Genomic DNA, 21,228 nt, shown 5'->3' with positions numbered 1-21,228 from the left:
AGGTTGGAAAAGGCCTCCAAGATCATCAAGTCACCAGGTTGGAAAAGGCCTCCAAGATCCTCAAGTCATAGAATCACCAGGTTGGAAAAGGCCTCCAAGATCATCAAGTCATGGAATCACCAGGTTGGAAAAGACCTTCAAGGTCATCAAGTCATAGAATCACCAGGTTGGAAAAGGCCTTCAAGGTCATCAAGTCATAGAATCACCAGGTTGGAGAAGACCTTCAGGGTCATCAAGTCATAGAATCACCGGGTTGGAAAAGGCCTTCAAGGTCATCAAGTCATAGAATCACCAGGTTGGAAAAGGCCTTCAAGATCATCGAGTCATAGAATCACCAGGTTGGAAAAGACCTTCAAGGTCATCAAGTCATGGAATCACCAGGTTGGAAAAGACCTTCAAGGCCATCAAGTCATAGAATCACCAGGTTGAAAAAGACCTTCAAGATCATCAAGTCACCAGGTTGGAAAAGACCTCCAAGATCATCAAGTCATAGAATCACCAGGTTGGAGAAGACCTTCAAGGTCATCAAGTCATAGAACCACCAGGTTGGAGAAGACCTTCAAGGTCATCAAGTCATAGAATCACCAGGTTGGAAAAGGCCTCCAAGATCATCAAGTCCAACCATAAACCTCATGCGGCCAAGTTCACCACGAAACCAAGTCCTCAAGCACCACATCTACATGTTTTCTAGATACCTCCAGGGATGAGGACTCCACCACTGCCCCGAGAAGCTTCTTCAAGGGCTCCACCACCTCTTCTGCGAAGGGACATTCCCTGATATCCACACCAACCCTCCCCTGGTGCACCTCGAGGTCATTTCTTCTCGTCCCACCCTTTGTTCCTTGGGCGAAGAGGCCACCACAACGTCCTCTCCAGGAGCTGCAGAGAGCGACGAGGTCTCCCCTCAGCCTCCTCTTCTCCAGGTTAAACATCAAAGCGGCTCCAAGAGCTCTTTCCTCCATCACCAAGACTCCGTTGACCGTAAACCTCAAAACTACATCCGTGGTGGCCCAAGAAGCGATGAGGACAACGTCTTTCCCTCATCCTGAAGAAGACCCTGTGGTCACCCCTCCAGAGCCACCTCAGATGCTCCAGAAAGCCTCAGCGCGACAGGATCTGGGCTTAAGCTCCTCCAGAACGAGTCGGAAAGAATCCAGCGTGGAAAGAAGAATCCTGAAGGGCCACATGGGAACCTTCTCCATCCCTTGTGTCCCACCAAAGCTTCCCAGAAGCCACGGGGAATCACCCAAAGCTAAAGGAGATGGAGATGAACCTTCTCCATCCCTTGTGTCCCACCAAAGCTTCCCAGAAGCCACGGGGAATCACCCAAAGCTAAAGGAGATGGAGAGGAACCTTCTCCACCCCTCGTGTCCCACCAAACCTCACCTGCTGGATGGGCTGAGGTTGCCCAGCTGCAACGATGGTGGTGACCGCGGTGGGTGGCTGCACGATGACCCCTTGGGGGTGGGCGGTGTAGATCTGCTGCCCTTGGATGTACTGCAGACCTGGCTGGGCGTAACTCTAGGAGGAACCACAAGGAACCGCAAGTCAGCTTGAGCTACCAACAAGTCCTCTGCTGGAGGACCCAGCTTAGAACTTCTCACAGCAGGATGGGAGGAAGAGGGGAACGGTTCTCAGGGTTTGTGGAGGAGAACATCCAAAGCAAAGGGTGGAGAAGACCTTGAAGATCACCCAGTCCAAGCACCAGCCCAGCATCATCAACCACGTCCCAAAGAGCCACAGGGACACTTTCTGAACCTCTCCAGGGATGGGGACTCCACCACCTCCCTGGGCACCTTCTGCCAGGGCTGGAGAGCCCTTTCCATGAAGAAACTTCTCCTGCTGTTCAACTGAACCACCCCTGGTGGAGCTTGAGGCCATCTCCTCTCATCTTGTTCCTTGGGAGAAGAGCCCAGCACCCACCTCACCACAACCTCCTCTCCAGGAGCTGCAGAGAGCGAGGAGGTCTCCCCTCAGCCTCTTCTTCTCCAGGTTAAACCTACTCAGGTCCCTCAGCTGCTCCTCACCACCCTTCTTCTCCAGCTCCTTCCCAACCTCCTTCTCCAGCTCCTTCCCAACCTCCTTCTCCAGACGTTCTCCAGCCCCTTCCCAACCTCCTTCTCCAGACATTCTCCAGCTCCTTCCCAACCTCCTTCTCCAGACGTTCTCCAGCCCCTCGAGGTCCTTCTAGGAGCGAGGGACCCAAACCCTGTGGCCTCACCAGGAGGACAACCCCTTCCCCTGCTCCTTGGTAGCCACCCCAGGGCTGCTGCGAGCCAAGCCGCCGGGGGCTTCTCCTCGGCCACCTGGGCCTCTCACCTGGACAATGGGTGGGGTGGCCTGCGAGTAGGGCGAGGTGACCCCGTAGACCGTCTGGCAGGTCTGTCCTTGATAATAAATGGCCGCTTGGGACTGGGCGGGCGAGTAGGGCTGCTGGACGGCCACCGCCTGCTGCCCGGCGTCCCACACCCCGTAACCCTGTCCCGGTCCCGCCGCGGCCACCGGGAGGACCACGTTGGCTTCTTGATGGACGACGGCGTCGCTCGGAGCCACGTACGGCGGCGGCGGCGTCACCTCCACGGCGGCCGCCACGTGTTGGACCACGGGGACGGCGGGAGGAGCCGGCAAGGCCGAGTCCACCGCGTGGCCCACCAAAGTCTGCTCGTAGGGGGCCGAGGAGCACATGGCCTCCAGGTTGGGCGTGGGCAGGAGGACCTTGCCGGCGTTGGGGTTGCTGGGGTCAACGTAGGCTTGCATGGGGTAGCCCGGAGGGTAACCGAGGAAGCCGTGGTGGGAGGCGCCGTAGCCCATGGACTCGTAGGCCAAGGGGGACGTCAGGCCGAGGTTCTGGAGCTGCTGTTGTTGCTTCTGAGCTTCTCGCTGGGCCACCTCCTGCTCGAAGAGCTTGCGGCGCTCCTCCGTGCTCAGCTTGCTGCGATCCTTGAGGCGGACCTTCTTCTTGGAAGAGGCCGGCGTGTCGTACCTGGGAGAGGAAGAGAAGAAGAGGCCTGGTGAGACCTCAGCAACCTGCAGGGCCAGCAACGAGAGGAGAACCTGCAGGGCTGAGGGGCCACCACCAAAAGAGCCACCAGAAACGATGGAAGAACGTGCAGGTCCAAGGCTCCAGAAGCAAAAGGGCCACCAGCAACTAGAAGAACGTGCAGGTCCAAAGCTCCAGAAGCATAAGAGCCACCAGAAACAATGGAAGAACATGCAGGCCCAAGGCTCCAGAAGCATAAGGGCCACCAGCAACTAGAGAAGATCCTACAGGTCCAAGGCTCCAGCAGCAACAGGGCCACCAGCAACTAGAGAAGAACCTGCAGGTCCAAGGCTCCAGAAGCATAAGAGCCACAAGCAACTAGAGAAGATCCTGCAGGTCCAAGGCTCCAGTAGCAAAGGGCCACCAGCAACTAGAGAAGAACCTGCAGGTCCAAGGCTCCAGGAGCAAAAGGGCCACCAGCAACTAGAGAAGAACCTGCAGGTCCAAGGCTCCAGCAGCAAAAGGGCCACCAGCAACTAGAGAAGAACCTGCAGATCTGAAGCTCCAGTAGCAATGGGGCCACCAGCAACTAGAGAAGAACCTGCAGGTCCAAGGCTCCAGTAGCAACGGGGCCACCAGCAACTAGAGAAGAACCTGCAGGTCCAAGGCTCCAGGAGCAACGGGGCCACCAGCAACTAGAAGAACGTGCAGGTCCAAGGATCCAGAAGCAAAAGAGCCACCAGCAACTAGTGAAGAACCTGCAGGTCCAAGGCTCCAGCAGCAAAAGGGCCACCAGCAACTAGAAGAACGTGCAGGTCCAAGGCTCCAGCAGCAAAAGGGCCACCAGCAACTAGAAGAACGTGCAGGTCCAAGGCTCCAGGAGCAAAAGGGCCACCAGCAACTAGAGAAGAACCTGCAGGTCCAAGGCTCCAGGAGCAAAAGGGCCACCAGCAACTAGAGAAGAACCTGCAGGTCCAAGGCTCCAGAAGCATAAGAGCCACAAGCAACTAGAGAAGATCCTGCAGGTCCAAGGCTCCAGTAGCAAAAGGGCCACCAGCAACTAGAGAAGAACCTGCAGGTCCAAGGCTCCAGCAGCAAAAGGGCCACCAGCAACTAGAGAAGAACCTGCAGGTCCAAGGCTCCAGCAGCAAAAGGGCCACCAGCAACTAGAGAAGAACCTCAGGTCTGAGGCTCCAGCACCAAAAGAGCCACCAGAGAAGAACCTGCAGGTCCAAGGCTCCAGGAGCAAAAGGGCCACCAGCAACTAGAGAAGAACCTGCAGGTCCAAGGCTCCAGCAGCAAAAGATCCATCAGCAACAAGAGAAGCTTGGTTGGAAAAGACCTTGGAGATCATCAAGTCCAGCCATCGCTGTCCACTACTAAATCGTATCTCTGAGCACTTCATCCACTCATCTTCTAAAGCCCTTCAGGGAGGGGGACTCCACCGCCTCCCTGGGCAGCCTCTGTTCTTCAAGGAAGAACCGTTTCTGCAGATCCCCCCTTCCCACCCCACCCCAGGTCCCTCAACGTTCTTTTCCAACCGACTTGCCTGTCCTCGGGCCTCTTGGTTCCTCGCTCGTAGGCCGAGGAGGGAGGAGACAAGGAGTCTCTCCGTCTCTTCTTCTCTTTGCTTTGGATCTTCTCAGCGCTCAGGACGGGGATCTTGGGCGTAGGAGGCTGGTCCTTGAGGCCGGCCGTCTCCCTCCCACGCTCGGCTGCTCAAGAAATCATGGAAAGAAGGAGAAAATGATCATAATTGAGCATATTTTTAGCTCCTCCCTCCCGTAGCTGCAGCAAAAACAAGAGTCTCCAGTAGAAGACGGGGCAGGTTGTCCCATAGCAACCTCAGGGCTACGTGTCCCACCACTCCCTGCTTACAGGAGGTGTTTCCCGTGACCAGGAACACCAGGTTCTGAAGGTAGAACATCTCGAGACGTCTCCCAGCCGGAGAAAACTAAGTGGTTTAACAGAACCACAGGGTTGGAAAAGATCTTTGAGATCATCGAGTCCAACCGGACCTGTCCACTGCTCGACCAGACCTCCTGAGCACCTCATCTACCCGGCTTTTAAACACCTCCAGGGATACGGACACCACCACCTCCTGGGCCTGAGAACCTTTTCCGTGAAGGAAATTTTCCTGATGTCCAATTTGAACCTCTCCTGGTGCAGCTCGAGGCCATCTCCTCTCATCCCACCCCTTGTTCCTCAGGAGAAGAGCCCAGCACCCACCTCACCACAACCTCCTCTTCTCCAGGATCAACACCCCCAGGGCCCTCAAACACTCCCACAACCCTTGTTCTCCAGCCCCTCCCCAGCTCCGTTCCCTTCTCCAGACGTTCTCCAGCCCCTCAAGGTCTTTCTTGGAGTGAGGGACCCAAAACCGACCCCAGGATTCAAGCTGTGGCCTCACCACCACCGAGTCCACGGGGACAATCCCTTCCCTGCTCCTGGTGGCCACCCCAGGGCTGCTCCAAGCTAGATGCTGGTGGCCAGGTTGGAAGCCCCGCGTGGGACAAGGTGTGTACGTACCGCTGCTCTCCTTCTCCGCTTGACTCTTCTTGGGGATGCGATAGACCTCCTGCAAAGAAGAGTCACGATTGGAGATGCTCAGAAGAACAAGAGGACTTGAAGCATCACGCCACGGTGGAAAATGAAGCGATTCCATCATCATTTACAAAGAAGCCTCTCTTGAAGGAACGTTCTGGTTTCAAGCAAGTTTTGTGGTGCTTTCTACATATCTTCTCACATCAGAGAAGCTGTGGCTGCCCCATCCCTGGAGGTGGTGAAGGCCACGTTGGATGGGGCTTGGAGCAACCTGCTCCAGTGGGAGGTGTCCCTGCCCATGGAACTGCATGATCTTTGAGGTCCCTTCCAACCCAACTCATCCCATGGTTCCAAGATTCCAACTTGCCATCAACCAGAACCCCCCGATCCCACCCCTGGAGGTGCTGAAGGCCACGTTGAATGGGGCTCGGAGCACCCAGGGGATGTTCCTGTCTACCACTAACTCCTGAAGACCATCATCTCCTCACCCTTCTCGTGGGCTCCCATCCTTGGGCTTGTCCCATCACCTGCCAACCTCATCAGGTCCTCCACGTTCCCCACGATGTTCCCCGGGTCTGACACTTGGAGCACCCCAAGGAAATGAGCAGGAGGCCATCTCCAAGGGCTGGGTAAACCCCTATGAGCAAACACCTCCTGAAAGCTCTGGAGATTGGCTACCAATCCCTGGAGGTGTTGAAGGCCACGTTGGATGGAGCTTGGAGCCCCTGATCCAGCGGGAGGTGTCCCTGCCCCATGGCAGGAGGTTGGAACTGGCTGATCTTTGAGGTCCCTTCCAACCCAACGCATTCCAGGATTCTAGGAAGGTCCAGCCCAAGGACACCCTGACCACTCCCCGGCACCTGCTGTTCTCCAAGCTCTTTCTTGCTGATGTTCTAACGAATTACAAGGCTCCTAATTAAATCCTGCGAGCCGGGAACTCCAAGGTGGCTTCTCTGGGAAGAGGACAGGAGAGAAGAGCTTCTCGATGCGCAGATGAGCAGAGCATCAGAGCCACTTCTGGAGGCAGAAGAAAAGGAGATGCCACCAGGGCTGGAAACAGTGATGCTGTGCTAAGTGAATTTAGAGGTAGATGATCCATCGGTTCGTTTCAACCTCGATAGATACTGGGCCACCAAAAGCGCCTGAGATATGTCTCCACCTTCTGTTTCGGATCAGCTGAGAAGACAGTCTGGGTCCCTCAGAGCTGCCCTCCCAGTGAGCAGCCAAAACCATAACAGGGTCACTAAGGTGTCTCCGTGGTCCTCAACCTGAACCTCCTGCTCCTTCCATCAACACCTGGAAATCTACCATAGGATATAGAATCATGGATGGGTTGGGTTGGAAGGGACCTCAAAGATCATCCAGTCCCACCTCCTGCCCTGGGCAGGGACACCTCCCACTGGAGCAGGGGCTCCAAGCTCCATCCAACGTGGCCTTCAACACCTCCAGGGATGGGGCAGCGAGCACTTCCCTGGGCAACCTTGTTCCTTCATCGTGAAGAATTTCTTCCTAATGTCTCATCTAACTCTTCCCCTTCCAATTTAAAGCCCTCCACCCTCATCCTATCACTCCATCTCCTTGGAAAAAGTCCTTCCCTGGCCTTCCTGGAGCCCCTTTCAGCCCTGGAAGCTGCTCTAAGGTCTCCTTGAAGCCTTCTCGTCTCCAGGTTGAACAACCCCAGCTCTCTCAGCCCGTCACCTCCTCACGCGCAGGGTGGTTTGCACGGGAAGGACCTCTAGAAAGCACCTGGAGAAGCTTTTTTTTTTGCAGAGAGAAGGTCAAAGATCTACCAACACGACAAGAACTTCATCCCCGAGCCACCAACACCTCTGCGTTCCCCTCAAGGAGATCCGAGGTGGTGGAGCTGCTGGAGAGGCCTCTTACCTTGAGCTCCTTCCAGCTGTCGAGCAGCCTGGTAGCCAGATCGCTCACGTCCACGATTTTGTCCGTCTGCTCCTGGCTCCTCTCGCTCTCCACGTCGGAGACGCCTTCTTCTTCATCTTGAGACGGCGTTTCCATCGTAATGGGCTCCTCCAGCTTGGTGCCGTTGGCGTCCTTCACCTCAGCTTCAGCTTCCACCTCCAGCTCCGCCGCTTGGGCTTTGGTGCTCTCCACCGGAGCTTCTCCAGCCGCTTTCATCTCCTGCTGCTGCTCCTCGGCCACCTCCCCGGGGGCGTTTTCCAGCTGGTCCAGGTCCTCTTTGCCTTCTTTGCCTTCCAGCTCGCTGGTGGTGTCCGAGATGGCGCTGTCCATGCTGTTCTCGCTTATGATTTTCAACCTCCGGAAGACCAACTTCTTGGGAGTGTCCGTGTCGCCTTCGGCGCTCTGCTTGGCGGAAAGATCCGGCGTGTTGAGCGGCGTGTGAGCCCGCGAGGTGTTCTCGCTCGAGTAGCCGTCCCCTTCACTGAGCGGCGGGACGGCCGTCTTGGTCTGAGCCCAACGCTGAATGACGGGGAGGACTTTGCTCTCCTCCAGCATGTTCTTGGTCGGGATGGGCAGGAGCTCCAGCGTCTTCATGATCTAAACGGCAAAGACCAAGAGGAATCAGGATTTCAAGCCGTCTCCAAGCCTTTTCTCCGCAAGAGGGAACTACGGAATCATCGAATCTTAGAATCACCAGGTTGGAAGAGACCCACAGGATCATGGAGTCCAACCGTCCCCATCAATCACTGACCCGTGTCCCTCAGCACCTCGGCCACCCGGCCCTTAAACCCCTCCAGGGATGGTGACTCCTAACCCTTGTTCTCCAGCCCCTCCCCAGCTCCGTTCCCTTCTCCAGACGTTCTCCAGCCCCTCAAGGTCTTTCTTGGAGTGAGGGACCCAGCACTGACCCCAGGATTCGAGCTGTGGCCTCACCAGCATCAAATCCAGAGGGAGAAGAACCTCCCTGGCCCTGCTGGCCACGCCGGCTCTGCTCCAAGCCAAGATGCCCTTGGCCTTCTTGGCCCCCTGGGCCCCTGCTGGCTCCTGTCCAACCAACCCCCCCAGGTCCTTCTCCTCCAGGCCCTTTCCAGCCAGCCTTCTCCTAGGCTGGAGCTGCCCAGGGTTCTTGTGCCCCAAGTTCCTGGTGGAACCTCAGCCCGTTGGTCTCAGCCCATGGATCCAGCCTGTTCAGGTCCCTTTGGAGCCTCCCGACCCTCCAGCAGATCCAGCTCCCACCCAGCTCAGTGTCACCCCCAAACTTGCTCAGGGGGCCCTCGAGGCCTCCATCCAGGTCGTTGATGAAGACCCTGAGCAGGGCTGGACCCAGCGCTGAGCCCTGGGGACACCATTCATCCAACACTTTGGGTTGGAAGAGACCTTAAAGATCATGGAATCACCAGGTTGAAAACATCGAGATGGAGTCCTACCATGCCTCTCGCTCCTAAATCAAAGATCATCCAGTTCCAACCCCCTGTCATGGCTAAGGAGACCTCCCACTGGATGAGGTTGCTCCAAGCTCCATCCAACGTGGCCTTCAACACCTCGATCCCACGTCTAGTCAAACCTATTCGGCTCGGAAAGCCTCGACCGCGAGGGACCTACTGACCTCCAGCTGCAACTTCAAGTTGTTGGCGGAGCTTCCTCTCCCATCCCCCAACTCCGTCATCCAAATCCAGAGGAGGGACAAGCCGTGACACTCCAGGAAGGACTTCAGGCAGGCCTGCGAGTGGGTGTTCTGGAGGAACCAAAGGTAGAAAGGCTCGATGGGACCGGTCAGAGACTTAGAAGCTTTCACTTCCACACCAAACGGCTCAACGGGGCTGATGTTGTTGGTCCAACCCCTTGGAGAAGCCAGAACGTGGCACCTACCGAGACGAGCGCACGTCTAAGATAATTTGAGTGGCTCGAACTGCTTGGGTTGGAGAGATAATTCATGAAAAACCATCATAACCATTACCTGGTGGACAACTCCCTCTGGAGATAAAGCTTAATGAGATAAGGAGCTGCCCAGAAAGGTGGTTGAACTCATCTGAAGTCAATCGCAGCTAAAAAAATAGAGGATGACCTTGAAGAGAGCGGATTTGAAGCCACCAAACTCCACGTTTACACCTCAAGACCCACAGGTACCATCTGCTTCTAGAAACGGGCGCTTGGTGTCACCACTCAAGCTCCATCAGATAGAAAACGAGGGAAAGGTGGAGATCACAGACCAGCTGCAAGCCAAGAAAACCCCTTGAGATGGTGGCACAAGGGAGATCTCACTGCCACCTTCCACCTTCTCCTCGAACAAGAGCCCGAGGATGCTCCTCGGGTTCCTCTCCTTCAGGTGGACCCTCCTCACCTGGATGAGCTTGAGGCACGTGAGCTTCTGCTCCAAAGTTTCGATGCGAACCATGAGCCGGGACAAGCTGAGAACTTGGTTCTTATCGGAGAGACCTTCTCCGTTCTCCAGCAGAGCTTCCAGCTCCCCGTCCACCTACAAGAGCCAAAGGGAAACGAGTCTCAGGTCACACCGGGCTCATCCCACCCAACGCGATGGAAGAGACAACCCGTTCCTTGGCTTCAAGAGCCAGGAGAAGCCTCTCCTGAGCTCCAGGAGAAGAAGAATGGCTTCGGTTTAATCAGAAAACCAGAGATGGGTTGGGTTAGGTGGGACCTCAAAGCCCAGCAGGTTGCAACCCACGGGTAGAGACACCTCCCACTGATCAGGTTGCTCCAAGCCCCATCCAACGTGGCCTTCAAGACCTCCAGGGATGGGGCAGCCACAAAATCTCTGCACCTCGAGGTCGTGAGGAGTCATTGATCCCAGAAGAAGACTCGGAGAGAGAGCGAGAGGATCAAGCCCGGGTCCAACCGTTGGCTGCTGTTGCTCTTCAAAAGCAAGACGGGACTCACCGAGTCCTTCTTGCGGGAACGTTCCTTCTTCATCTTCCCTCCAGCGGCTCGGATGCTGACCCGGTTCTCTCCTCCCAGGTAGCCCCGGCAGTTGGCTGAGCCGCAGAAACACTTCTGAGCCTCCTTCCTGTCGGTGAAGACACAGAGCAACGAGACAACAGATCAACCTCAACCACAACCAGTTCCTTCACCTTCCCCTTAGGAGCAACCCCGAAGAAGCTTCTCTCCATGACAAGGTCTTTCCAACCACTAAAAATTCAAAAAAAACCTCTTTGTTTCTTACATCGCGACCATCGTCTCGCGTGGTCTCAGCTGGAAACCAAACCTGCCCTCAGTTCCAGCTCCTCTGAGGGTGAAGAACCAAGAACCAGAAAGGAAAAGGCAAGAGGTTGAGGTCTCTTAAGGTCTCACCACACGTAGCAGTCAACGGAGATGATCGATTCGTTAGGAAAAAGACATTTTATTGCTCGAAAAAGAATAAAGAACAAGCTGAGGATTCAGGGAAGAGGTGAAATCGAGGTGGAAGATCTTTCTTCCGTGGATACAGAATCATAGAATGGTTTGAGTTGGAAGAGACCTTAAAGATCAGCTAATTCCAACCTCCTGCCATGGGCAGGGACACCTCCCGCTGGAGCAGGTGGCTCTGAGCTCCATCCAACGTGGCCTTCAACACCTCCAGGGATGGAGAAGCCACCACTGCTCTGGACAACCAGGTTCTCCTCACCCATATCGTGAAGAACTTCCTCCTATTGTCCCACCTAAATCTTCTAATTTCAAGCCGTTCCCCCTCGTCCTGTCACTCCAGACCCTCGGAAAAAGTCCTTCTCCACTTTCCTGGAGCCCCTTTCAGCCCTGGGAGCTGCTCTAAGGTCTCCTTGCAGCCTGATCTAGTGGGGATGTCCCTGCCCATGGAAGAAGGTTGGAACTAGATGATCTTTAAGGTCCCTTCCAACCCAAACGATTCTACGATTCTATGATTCCCACCACTCTCTGCTTACAGGAGGCGTTTTCCATGACCAGGAACACCAGGTAGAACATCTCCAGACATCCCAGAGTGAGAACACTAAGTGGTTTCACAGAATCGCTTGGTTGGAAAAGACCTTTGAGATCATCGAGTCCAACCAGACGCGTCCACAACTCAACCAGATCCCTGAACTCCATCTTCTAAACCCTCTGGAGATGAGGACTCCACCACCATCCTAGGTGCTTTCTACTGGGCTTTTACAGCTCCACAAGTACCTGCAAGGTGGTAAACGAGCGGTGGGAGGGGAAGAAGACTCATTATTTAAGAGGATTGCAAGGTCTGGAGCTCGGGTAATTAATAATTAGAGAGAGAAGAGGAAGAGTCAACATAACGAGCCGGGAAGCGGCACCAGAGGAACAAAAGGAGAATAAACCACCACGTTCCATCACCAGGAAACTTCTCTCCTCGGTGAAGAACGGAAGTTGCTCCAAGTAGCTTTGTAGAGTTAAATTGCAGTTAATTACGACCGCGCTTCGTTAAACGAGGAAGGTCGAATAAGGAGAATTAAAACCTACCCGTATCTCTGGAATTGATAATCGAAGGTCAACTCCGAGCCTGAGGGAACCAGTTTGGTGGTGAAAAAGCCAACCCGGAGCTGCCCGTTCACCGTCCACTAGAGCGAGAAGAAGGAAGGTGACAAGTTATTCCACAAGCTCCGGTTTCGCTCGGAATTACCGAGACGTCGCTGATAAAGGTGGCTCTGAGGGAGAAGGTTTTACCTTCTGGGTCTCGCAGTTGGGTTCGCAGCTGTGGTTCATGAAGCGCGAGCAGTTTCCCTTCTGGGTGGCATCGATGATCTGCGAAGAAGCAAGAAACAAGAGTGAAAGAGGTTCCTTCCGTCCACCCGGCGAAGAAACAGCGAGGAGGAGAGCGACGAAGACCCCGCGGTGGATGGAATCAACGGATCGTGGAATCCTAGGAGGGTTTGGGTTGGAAGGAACTCAAAGATCAGCCAGTTCCAACCTCCTGCCATGGGCAGGGACACCTCCCATTGGAGCAGGTTGCTCCAAGCTCCATCCAACGTGGCCTTCAACACCTCCAGGGATGGGGCAGCCACCACTGCTCTGGGTGACCTGTTCCAGGGCTCAACACTTGGCCTGGTGGAACCTCATCCGGTTCATTTGTCCTCTTTGAGGCCCTGGGATCGAGTTAAGCTAGAAGGTCGCTCTTAAACCAGGTGGGAACGGAGCGATGGGTTAAACCAACGTAAGGTATGAGGGACACGAAGCCAGCCAGAGCTTCCTCTCCTTAGGAAAAACCTTCTGGTAGCTTCAGGATGTTTCTAGTGGGGTCTTGGGGTCTCCCCAGCTTCGTTCCCTTCTCCAGACGTTCTCCAGCCCCTCAAGGTCTTTCTTGGAGTGAGGGACCCAGAACTGACCCCAGGATGCAAGGTGTGACCTCACCAGCACCAAATCCAGAGGGAGAAGAACCTCCCTGGCCCTGCTGGCCACGCCGGCTCTGCTCCAAGCCAAGATGCCCTTGGCCTTCTTGGCCCCCTGGGCCCCTGCTGGCTCCTGTCCAACCAACCCCCCCAGGTCCTTCTCCTCCAGGCCCTTTCCAGCCAGCCTTCTCCTAGGCTGGAGCTGCCCAGGGTTCTTGTGCCCCAAGTTCCTGGTGGAACCTCATCCCGTTGGTCTCAGCCCATGGATCCAGCCTGTTCAGGTCCCTTTGGAGCCTCCCGACCCTCCAGCAGATCCAGCTCCCACCCAGCTCAGTGTCACCCCCAGACTCGCTCAGGGGGCCCTCGAGGCCTCCAACCAACGTCCCCTCAGACCAAGCCCAGCGCTCACAACTCTCACCTCATCGTTCTTCAGCGCCATGAAGTAGTAATGAATGTTCTTGTTCCGCGCATACTCCTTCACGCGAGCTTTGAACTCCTTGTGGTCCAAGACTTCTCCACAATACTCCAAGACGAACGTGTTGCTGCGAAATGCAAGAGGATTAAAAAAAAAAAGCATCACTGGGTTTAGCCACAAGCAAGAAACGCTGAGGAACGAAGAATTCCCGGCGTTCGAAACCAAATCTCTCAACGCGAGGTGGAACCTGCTTATGCTGGTGGGACAAAGAGGTTTCTCACGTGTCTTCGTCTCAAGAGATTCTAAAAAAATTGATGTTTTTACGCTGTCACAAGGGTAAAAAAGCCAAGGGACAAGGATAAAACTCCTCTCCACGCAGGGTTTCTCCTCCAAAAGAGGAAGATCTCGTGGGTGACGTGAAGAAGAACACGAGGAGGATGAAGAGAAGGTGCAGGTGGGTGGTTTGCCCTCAGCTGGAATGAAAAACCTGGTTGCACCTCGGTGGGTGAAGGGAGGAAAATCTCCTTTTTGACCACAGGGAAGTTGAAGCGAAAAGCCGAGATGGAAGAGGACGACTCCTCATCCCTCCACTCAGAAGCCAACGTTGATGTTCTGCAGCGCAACCAGGTCTCTCTAAGGTCTCCTTGGAGCCTTCTCTTCTCCAGGCTGAACAAGCCCAACTCTCTCCGCCTGGTCTCAGAGCAGAGGTTCTCCAGCCCTCAGATCATCTTTGTGGACTCAGGACTCCAGGTGGAGTCTCACATTTTTTTGAACATCTCCAGGGATGGAGACTCCACCACCTCCTGGGCAACCTCTGCCAGGGCCTGAGAGCCCTTTCCAGGAAGAAATATTCCCTGATGTCCAATCTGAACCTCTCCTGGTGCAGCCTGAGGCCACCTCTTCTCCTCCCACCCCTTGTTCCTTGGGAGAAGAGCCCAGCACCCACCTCACCACAACCTCCTCTCCAGGAGCTACACAGAGCCATGAGGTCTCTCCTCAACCTCCTCTTCTCCAGGCTAACCAGCCCCAGGTCCCTCAGCTGCTCCTCACAGCCCTTGCTCTCCAGATCCTTCTCAATCTCCTTCTCCGGACGTTCTCCAGCCCCTCAAGGTCTTTCTAGGAGTGAGGGACCCAAAACTGACCCCAGGATTCGAGCTGTGGCCTCACCAGGGGGACAATCCCTTCCCTGCTCCTGCTGGCCACCCCAGGGCTGATCCAAGCAGGAGGCTGGTGGCCTCCTTGGCCACCTGGGCCACCTCTGGCTCATGGTCAGGTCTACAATAACTCAACCGAGATGAGAAGAGCAGAGCGGGAGATCCACCACACGGTTAGAAGATCTGTAGCTGCTTCTGACTAAGAGGGACACCTCCTGGAGGTCGAAGATGGTTTATAAAGCTGGAAGAACCTCAACAAACCTATTCGGAAACCCAACTTATTCCCCGTTCCCAAGGGAATGGAAGGGCAGGAGGACGTCGCTCAAAGAGCAAAAGCTTACGATGGGAGATCTTTAGCGGCTCGGAGCCCCCAGCCCTTCTTCTCGGTGAGGATCACCTCGACGTCCGCGTGTTGCTTCTTCTGGAAGCGCCTGTTGGAGCAGAAGTCGCCGTTTGGGCACCTGGAGGAACTGAGGGAAGGAAAGAGAAGAGATCAGGTCTCCCTGAGGTCTCCCCTCAGCCTCCTCTTCTGCAGGTCAAACACCCCCAGGTCCCTCAGCTGCTCCTCACACCCCTTGTTCTCCAGCCCCTTCCCCAGCTCCGTTCCCTTCTCCAGACGTTCTCCAGCCCCTCAAGGTCTTTCTTGGAGCGAGGGACCCAGAACTGACCCCAGGATTCACGTTCAGATCGACAGTGACTCATCTGAGACGGGAAACAACCTTCTCGGCCAGGTGGGTATCAGGAAACAGCACTCACCACTCGATCATGAGCAGGCGGTTGAGACAATCTTCTCCACAAGCAACCTCGCCCTGGGCTCGTTCTTCCTTGGAGAGAGGAGGACACTCGCACAGCATCCGCTTGATATCTCGGTGGGATTTGTTCTTCTTCCTGAGGAGGAGAAATCATTAAAAGTCAAGTCAGATAGAATCTGGGTAGAGAAATGACTCCTCTAGTAGATGTTCCTGGAGGAACTTCATCTACCCTCTAGAGGGACCTGGCCAGGCTGGAGAAGTGGGGCTGGGAGACCCTCAGGAGGGGCAACCAGGCCAAGGGAAGGTCCCACCCCTGGGTCGGGGCAACCCCCGGGTTCAATCCAGGCTGGGGGTGATGGGCTGGAGAGCAGCCCTGAGGAGAAGGACTCGGGGGGCTGGGGGGGAGAAGCTCCATGTGAGCTCAACATGAAACCCCCCGTGTCCTGGGCTGCATCCAGAGCAGCGTGGGCAGCAGGGAGGGAGGGGATTGTCCCCTCTGCTCCTCTCGGGGAGACCTCAGCTGGAGGGTTGGGGCCAGCTCTGGAGTCCTCAGCAGGAGAAGGAGATGGAGCTGTTGGAACGGGGCCAGAGGAGGCTCCAAGGATGATGCGAGGGCTGGAGAACCTCCCGTCCAAGGCCAGGCTGAGAGAGTTGGGATGTTCAGCCTGGAGAAGGCTCCGAGGAGACCTTAGAGCAGCTTCTAGGGCTGAAAGGGGCTCCAGGAAAGCTGGGGAGGGACTTTTTTCCAAGGGGCTGGAGTGACAGGATGGGGTTGAACGGCTTTAAATTGGAAGGAGACCTAAATGAGACATTAGGAAGAAATTCTTCATGATGATGGTGGGGAGGCCCTGGAACAGGTTGCTCAAGGAAGTTGTGGCTGCCCCATCCCTGGAGGTGTTGAAGGCCAGGTTGGATGGAGCTTGGAGCCCCTGATCCAGCGGGAGGTGTCCCTGCCCAGGGCAGGAGGTGGAACTGGATGATCTTTAAGGTCCCTTCCAACCCAACCCGTTCCATGATTCTATATCCTCCAATCTCTCCACCAGAGTCTGCTTGGGCCCTACAAGCGTTTTCTGTTCAGGAGAAGACATCTAGGGGAGGTTAAACACTTGCCCAGCATCAGGTCCTCTAGGAGCTGCTTTGCCAGATCATGGAATCATCAGGTTGGAAGAGACCCAGCGGATCATCGAGTCCAACCACGTAGGGAACGTGACGTAAATAAGGTCACAACAGAACCAAATGTTGGTTGAAACCAAAAATATCTTCAGGAAACGGGACAAAGAAGATAAAAAACGAGTTACCTTTCCGTCAAGTAGACGTTCTCCTCAATAAGATCAAAGTAACAAGGCATCTTGCCTTGCTTGGCAAACTCCTTCCAGCGCTGGGGGTCTCGGAAGTCGTCCATGATACACGGTCGCCCAACCATGGAGGAGTCCTGGGGCGCCAACTCTCCTTGATCCCCCTCGGGCTTCGTCTTCTTCTTCTCCCTCGAGTCCACGTCGCTCTCGGAGTCGCTCTCCACCTCCGGGCATCTTTTTTTTGGCGGAGCCCGTTCCTTCGCATCGTTTTTCTCCACCACCTTCACCTCGTCGTCCTTCTTCTCGCCGCCACCAGGAAGCGGCTCCTTGGTGGAGTTGCTGCTGATCTCGTGAGCTTGAACCGAGCCCGTTTCTTTCTCTCCAGCCTCTTGGGATTTAATTGAAGGGCTGGGAAAACGAGCTTTGCACTCGGCGTCCCAACCATCGTCCTCTTCTTCGAACTCCTCGTGATCTTCCGTGAGGGAATCGGGGACTTGGCCTTGGAGTCGGTCGTAAGTCACCGGAGAAGGTCTGGTGGTGGCCCTCGTGTCCCAGTAACCGTTTCCTTGCCAGTAGCTCTGCGAGCCCGGCTGGTAAATGTACCCCGAGTAGACCCCGAAGCTGCTATCGGGCTGCTGGTAGGTGCTACTGGGCTTCTCCGACTGGGCCAAGTCCCAGCCCACCCCACCTACATCTCCAGCGGCTTGAAGTCCATCCAGCCCGGAGAGATCTCCACCGCCGGGCTGCTTGAACCCATCGTTCCCCTCCCTGCTGTCGGGCCTGGCCGAGCTCGTCTCGCGGTGGGATTTCTCGGCGCTTGCCAAACTCTCCGGTCGGTCGTCTGCTCGCTCGCTCGCTCTCGCCGAGGACATCAGCTCCTTCAAGGTGACGGTCTCATCCGGGTCGGCTTTGCCGTGGGGATCGGCCACGAGGTCCGCTTGGCTCGTGCTGTCAACGCCGTCGCTCTGAGCCTGACACGGAGCCGGCCGCAGCTCCTCAGCCTCCTTCCTGCCGAGCTCCGTCGAAGTCGCTGGACTCTTCTCCATCCCTCTTGGAGAACATCTACTCTCCGCGTGGAGACCACCCTTACTCGCCACGCTCTCCGCTCTCTCCTCGTAGTAGGTTCTACTGGGCTCCGGTCGCTCTTCATCCCAATGATCCGAGAAGCGCCGGGTGCCCTGGTTGCCCCGCGAGGAGCCGGGGCCGCTCTCCTCCGTGGCGATGGTCGAGTTCTTTGGTACAACCACGACCGACTGGAGACGTTTCCGTGGGGTCCCGTCGTCGGAATCCGAGTCGTCCGTCTCGCTCTCCTCGCTCTCGCTCGCGTCCGAATAAGCCTCGTGGCCGGCGGCGACGAAATCGGAGGCGTTGCCGCTGCTGTCGCACGTGGCGGCTTGAGGCGCCGGCTCCGGCTCTTCCGCCGCGAGGACCACATCGCAAGCCGGAAACGAGGCAGCGGGAAAAGCCGAAGCCACCAAAGGGTCGTTTCCTTCACCTTTCTCAGCTAAGACACCGAGACTTCCAGGTCCCGAATCATCCAGCCCGAGCCTCTCGCTGGAAACGGCTCCTTCTTCCACCACCTCCTCCCCGTTGAGGTTCTCCAGAGGCGCTTCCGAATAGTAGGAATGTTCATCTCGGAAGGACGCGGCGCCTCTTGCACAACCAAGATCAACGCCTTGAGCGTCCACCTCGAGCATCTCTTCAGCTTCCGAATGCTGGAAGAGCTCCTGGTGTCCATCGGGAGGTGGCACGTCCCATTTGGAAGAGACGCTTTGCCCCGCGACGGGATGATGGTCCGAGCTGAGCCGCGAGGAACAACCATCGCGGGAAGGAGCCGCGCTCGAGCTTTCCGCTGCCAAACTCATTTTAGAGGCACGATGACCGCGCTCGACGTCCCACGTTGACTTCTCACGCTGATCCTCCGCGTTCTCACACCCACACGTCACCGTCTCCGGCTCCACCTGCACGTCCAAGAAAATCTCGGATGTTTCTTTGAAACCTGCCGCTTCCGCTTCGATCTCAACTTCCGAATGACCCAAAGCAGCATCGGAAACGTAGCAAAAATCCGCTTCTTTGGTTTGGTCACCCGGAGTCGGCTGCTCCTCAAGCTTTTGGAGGCCAAGTTTAGCGGGATCGACGTTCACGAGGGGCGAAGGGAGAGTCGCCGCTTTCTGCTGCGGGAGCGGAGGCTCCGCTTGCACGAGGAGAGCGTTGCAATCACTGGACTGGACCTGAGAATCGTCTGGTTCTTGCTCCGGAGGGACGGCCGCGCTCTCAAACCCGTTAGATGGTGACGGATACGATGGATTTATCTTCGCGACGGGCGACGCTTCCGATCGAGACACGTTATTCTCCAAAGACGTGGCCGCATCTTCTGGTTTGGAGACACTAGAAGAGGCCAAACCACCAGCTTCGTCCTCTGGGGACCCCGTTACGCTCAGCTCCACGGGCAAAGACGTTAACGGCTCCCGCGTCACCTTTAACGAAGCTTCTTGCTCCTGGCGTTCGTTTCCCGCGAGCTCCTCGGATTTGGAGTCGGCCCAATCCCCTTTGGACTCCTCCAACTTCTTCAAGGCAGGGAAATCATCGAAGGGGTTTAACGGAGAAAGAGCCTTCTCCCTTTCGGCTCTTCTGAGGGACACCCTGACCTCCTCAATCTTCAGCCACGAGGTCTCGACATCTAGAGAATTAGATTGCGCTTTGATTTCCTCGCTGGATTCTGTACAACAGAAAGAACTCTTCAATTTCTCCACCTTGGGGGTTTTGGAAGGGGTGGATTTATAGCGGGAGGGATTCACATTGCTGTCGGGCTTCGAGTGGGACGTCCCCTTCCGATAAACGAGCTCGTCGAGGGGTGAGCACCTTTTGGAGGCTTCGCTTTCCGAAGCCCTTTTAGACTCTCGCTCCGTTTTCGAAGAAGACGACCTCCCTCTCCGCTCCACGTCGCCGTGAGACGACTCCGCTTTGCCGTCTCGCTCGGATTTGCCGTAAGAAGATCTGGAGTCGCGGTAGGAGGAGGAGTGGGACGAGGTCCGCCTCGAGTCGCTCGATCTGGAATGGGTCCTCCTGTAATCGTCCTCGGAATCGGAGCTGTCGCGCGTCCGGCTCTCGGCGTAGCGGGAATATCTCGACCTTTCCCTGTAGGGAGAACCTCGGTGGTATCGACGTTCCGAGTCGTAGTAGTGCGAACGCTCCGATCGGGAGTAAGAGGAACCGGTTCGAGAGCTGCGCTCCGAGCGGGAACGAGAACGGCTTCGCCTTCGCTCTCGCTCCGATCGCAAACGAGAAGACGAATAGCGCGAATCTCGCTCCGATTTGGAATAACTCGAGTATTTCTCCTCCCTGTCCGACTTGGAACGCGAGGAGGACTTGCCCGGGTCGTCACCTCGGAGGGACGTGGAGCTTCGTCTGGGTTCTCTCTCCTTTTCCACAGCGGAAACCTTCAGCTCGTGGGACCTCTGGCTGGAGCTGGTCCTCACGGAATCTTCATCGGACTCAGAGCCCGGTTGGGCACCTTCGGACTGGGAGAACTTCCTCTTGGAGCCTTGTCTCCGAGAGCCGAGAGAAGCACCCTTGGAGCCATCAGCAACCTCATCGTCTTTCCCAATATGGGAATCATCCTTCTGGGACGTTCTCTCCGCCTGCTCCGTCGCGGTTGGAGTCCCTCCTTCTTCCGAACCCCGCGATGCCACCTCCTGCTTGACATCGGGCTCCGAAGCCTCCTTAGATCCCACAGGATCCTTCGAAGCTTGGACGTCGCCTCCCGCGGGCGGCGAGAGGAACAGCATCGACATCAACGTCACCGGCAAAGCCGCCGGAACCGGCATCGGCGACGCCATCGGAGGAGGAGGAGGCGGCGGCGTTGAAGGAAAATCCACAGCCGAGGCCATCGGTTCCGTCACCGGCGGCGGCGGCGCTGGTGGCGGTTTCGCCGTGACGTTAATTAAATGCTTTTTAAAATGGATCTTTCCTAATTCTACCTTGGGTTTCGGAGGCGAAGCCTCCTCGGCTGAACCGGCGGCGTCGCCCAGGTCCATTTTAGTTTTGGCGTTGGAGTCAGTCGGAAGGGGCGAAGCCGGAGAATTCGCACTTTCATTTTGTTTCTCCGTTCCGAGACCAGAAAGAAAACGATTCGGTAACGTTTTCTTGGTTAAACTAAAGCTGAAAGACACTTTTTGTCTTCCTTGCTCCTCAAGGTTCACCTTCGTTTTGGTGCCTTTGGGCAAGAAGCGACTGGAAGCGACGCCTTTGAAGACGGGGCCTTTGATAAAACCACCTTTCTGCACGGTTTCAGGCTTCCCCTGGAGAAGAAAAAGAAGACGCAGTTGGAGGAACCGTTTGAGGAGGTTTCTAACTCGATTTTACAGCAAAGTCAACAATTTCCTCCTGATTTTTCATGAAGATAGAAGAGAAATCGAAGCCCTGGGCTGGAGGCAACAGTCGCTTCCCCAGGGGTTACCAAGAGGCGTTGAAGGCCACGTTGGATGGGGTTGGAGAACCTGATGGGTGGGAGGTGTCCCTGCCCATGGCAGAGAGGCCTTTGAGGTCATGGCATCGTAGGATTGTTTGGTTGGAAAAGACCTTGGAGATCACCGAGTCCAACCGTCCCTGTCCACCACTAAACCAGATCCTTGAGCACCTCATCTCCCCGGCTTTTAAACCCCTCCAGGGATGGAGACTCCACCACCTCCTGGGCAGCCTCTGCCAGGGAAGAGAACCTTTTCCATGAAGAAATTTCTCCTGATGTCCAACCTGAACCTGCCCTGGTGGAGCTTGAGGCCATTCCTCTTGTCCCTGTCCCTTGGGAGAAGAGCCCAGCTCCCTCCTCTCCACAACCTCCTCCCAGGGAGTTGGAGAGAGCAATG

General features: G+C 56.0%; 1 protein-coding gene across 1 annotated transcript in view; it reads right to left on the bottom strand.

Annotated features, from left to right (window-relative positions):
• Positions 1–21,228, bottom strand: part of SETD2 (SET domain containing 2, histone lysine methyltransferase) — a 34,952-nt gene that overhangs the window by 12,413 nt on the left and 1,311 nt on the right. The window contains exons 2-15 of the mRNA XM_069859116.1: positions 16,367–20,664; positions 15,073–15,204; positions 14,658–14,786; positions 13,166–13,289; positions 12,086–12,163; positions 11,882–11,979; positions 10,343–10,469; positions 9,789–9,923; positions 9,054–9,182; positions 7,409–8,044; positions 5,510–5,558; positions 4,530–4,695; positions 2,320–2,983; positions 1,387–1,521 (exon numbers count right to left, since the gene is read on the bottom strand). Coding sequence (XP_069715217.1) covers positions 1,387–1,521; positions 2,320–2,983; positions 4,530–4,695; positions 5,510–5,558; positions 7,409–8,044; positions 9,054–9,182; positions 9,789–9,923; positions 10,343–10,469; positions 11,882–11,979; positions 12,086–12,163; positions 13,166–13,289; positions 14,658–14,786; positions 15,073–15,204; positions 16,367–20,664 — 6,900 coding nt within the window. The remainder of the gene's footprint in view (positions 1–1,386; positions 1,522–2,319; positions 2,984–4,529; positions 4,696–5,509; positions 5,559–7,408; positions 8,045–9,053; positions 9,183–9,788; positions 9,924–10,342; positions 10,470–11,881; positions 11,980–12,085; positions 12,164–13,165; positions 13,290–14,657; positions 14,787–15,072; positions 15,205–16,366; positions 20,665–21,228) is intronic.

This window comes from Phaenicophaeus curvirostris, chromosome 6 (genome assembly GCF_032191515.1).
Source record: "Phaenicophaeus curvirostris isolate KB17595 chromosome 6, BPBGC_Pcur_1.0, whole genome shotgun sequence".
NCBI lineage: Eukaryota > Metazoa > Chordata > Aves > Cuculiformes > Cuculidae > Phaenicophaeus > Phaenicophaeus curvirostris.
The sequence above is the reverse complement of the archived record's forward strand: the minus strand, read 5'-3'. Positions and strand labels throughout refer to the sequence as shown.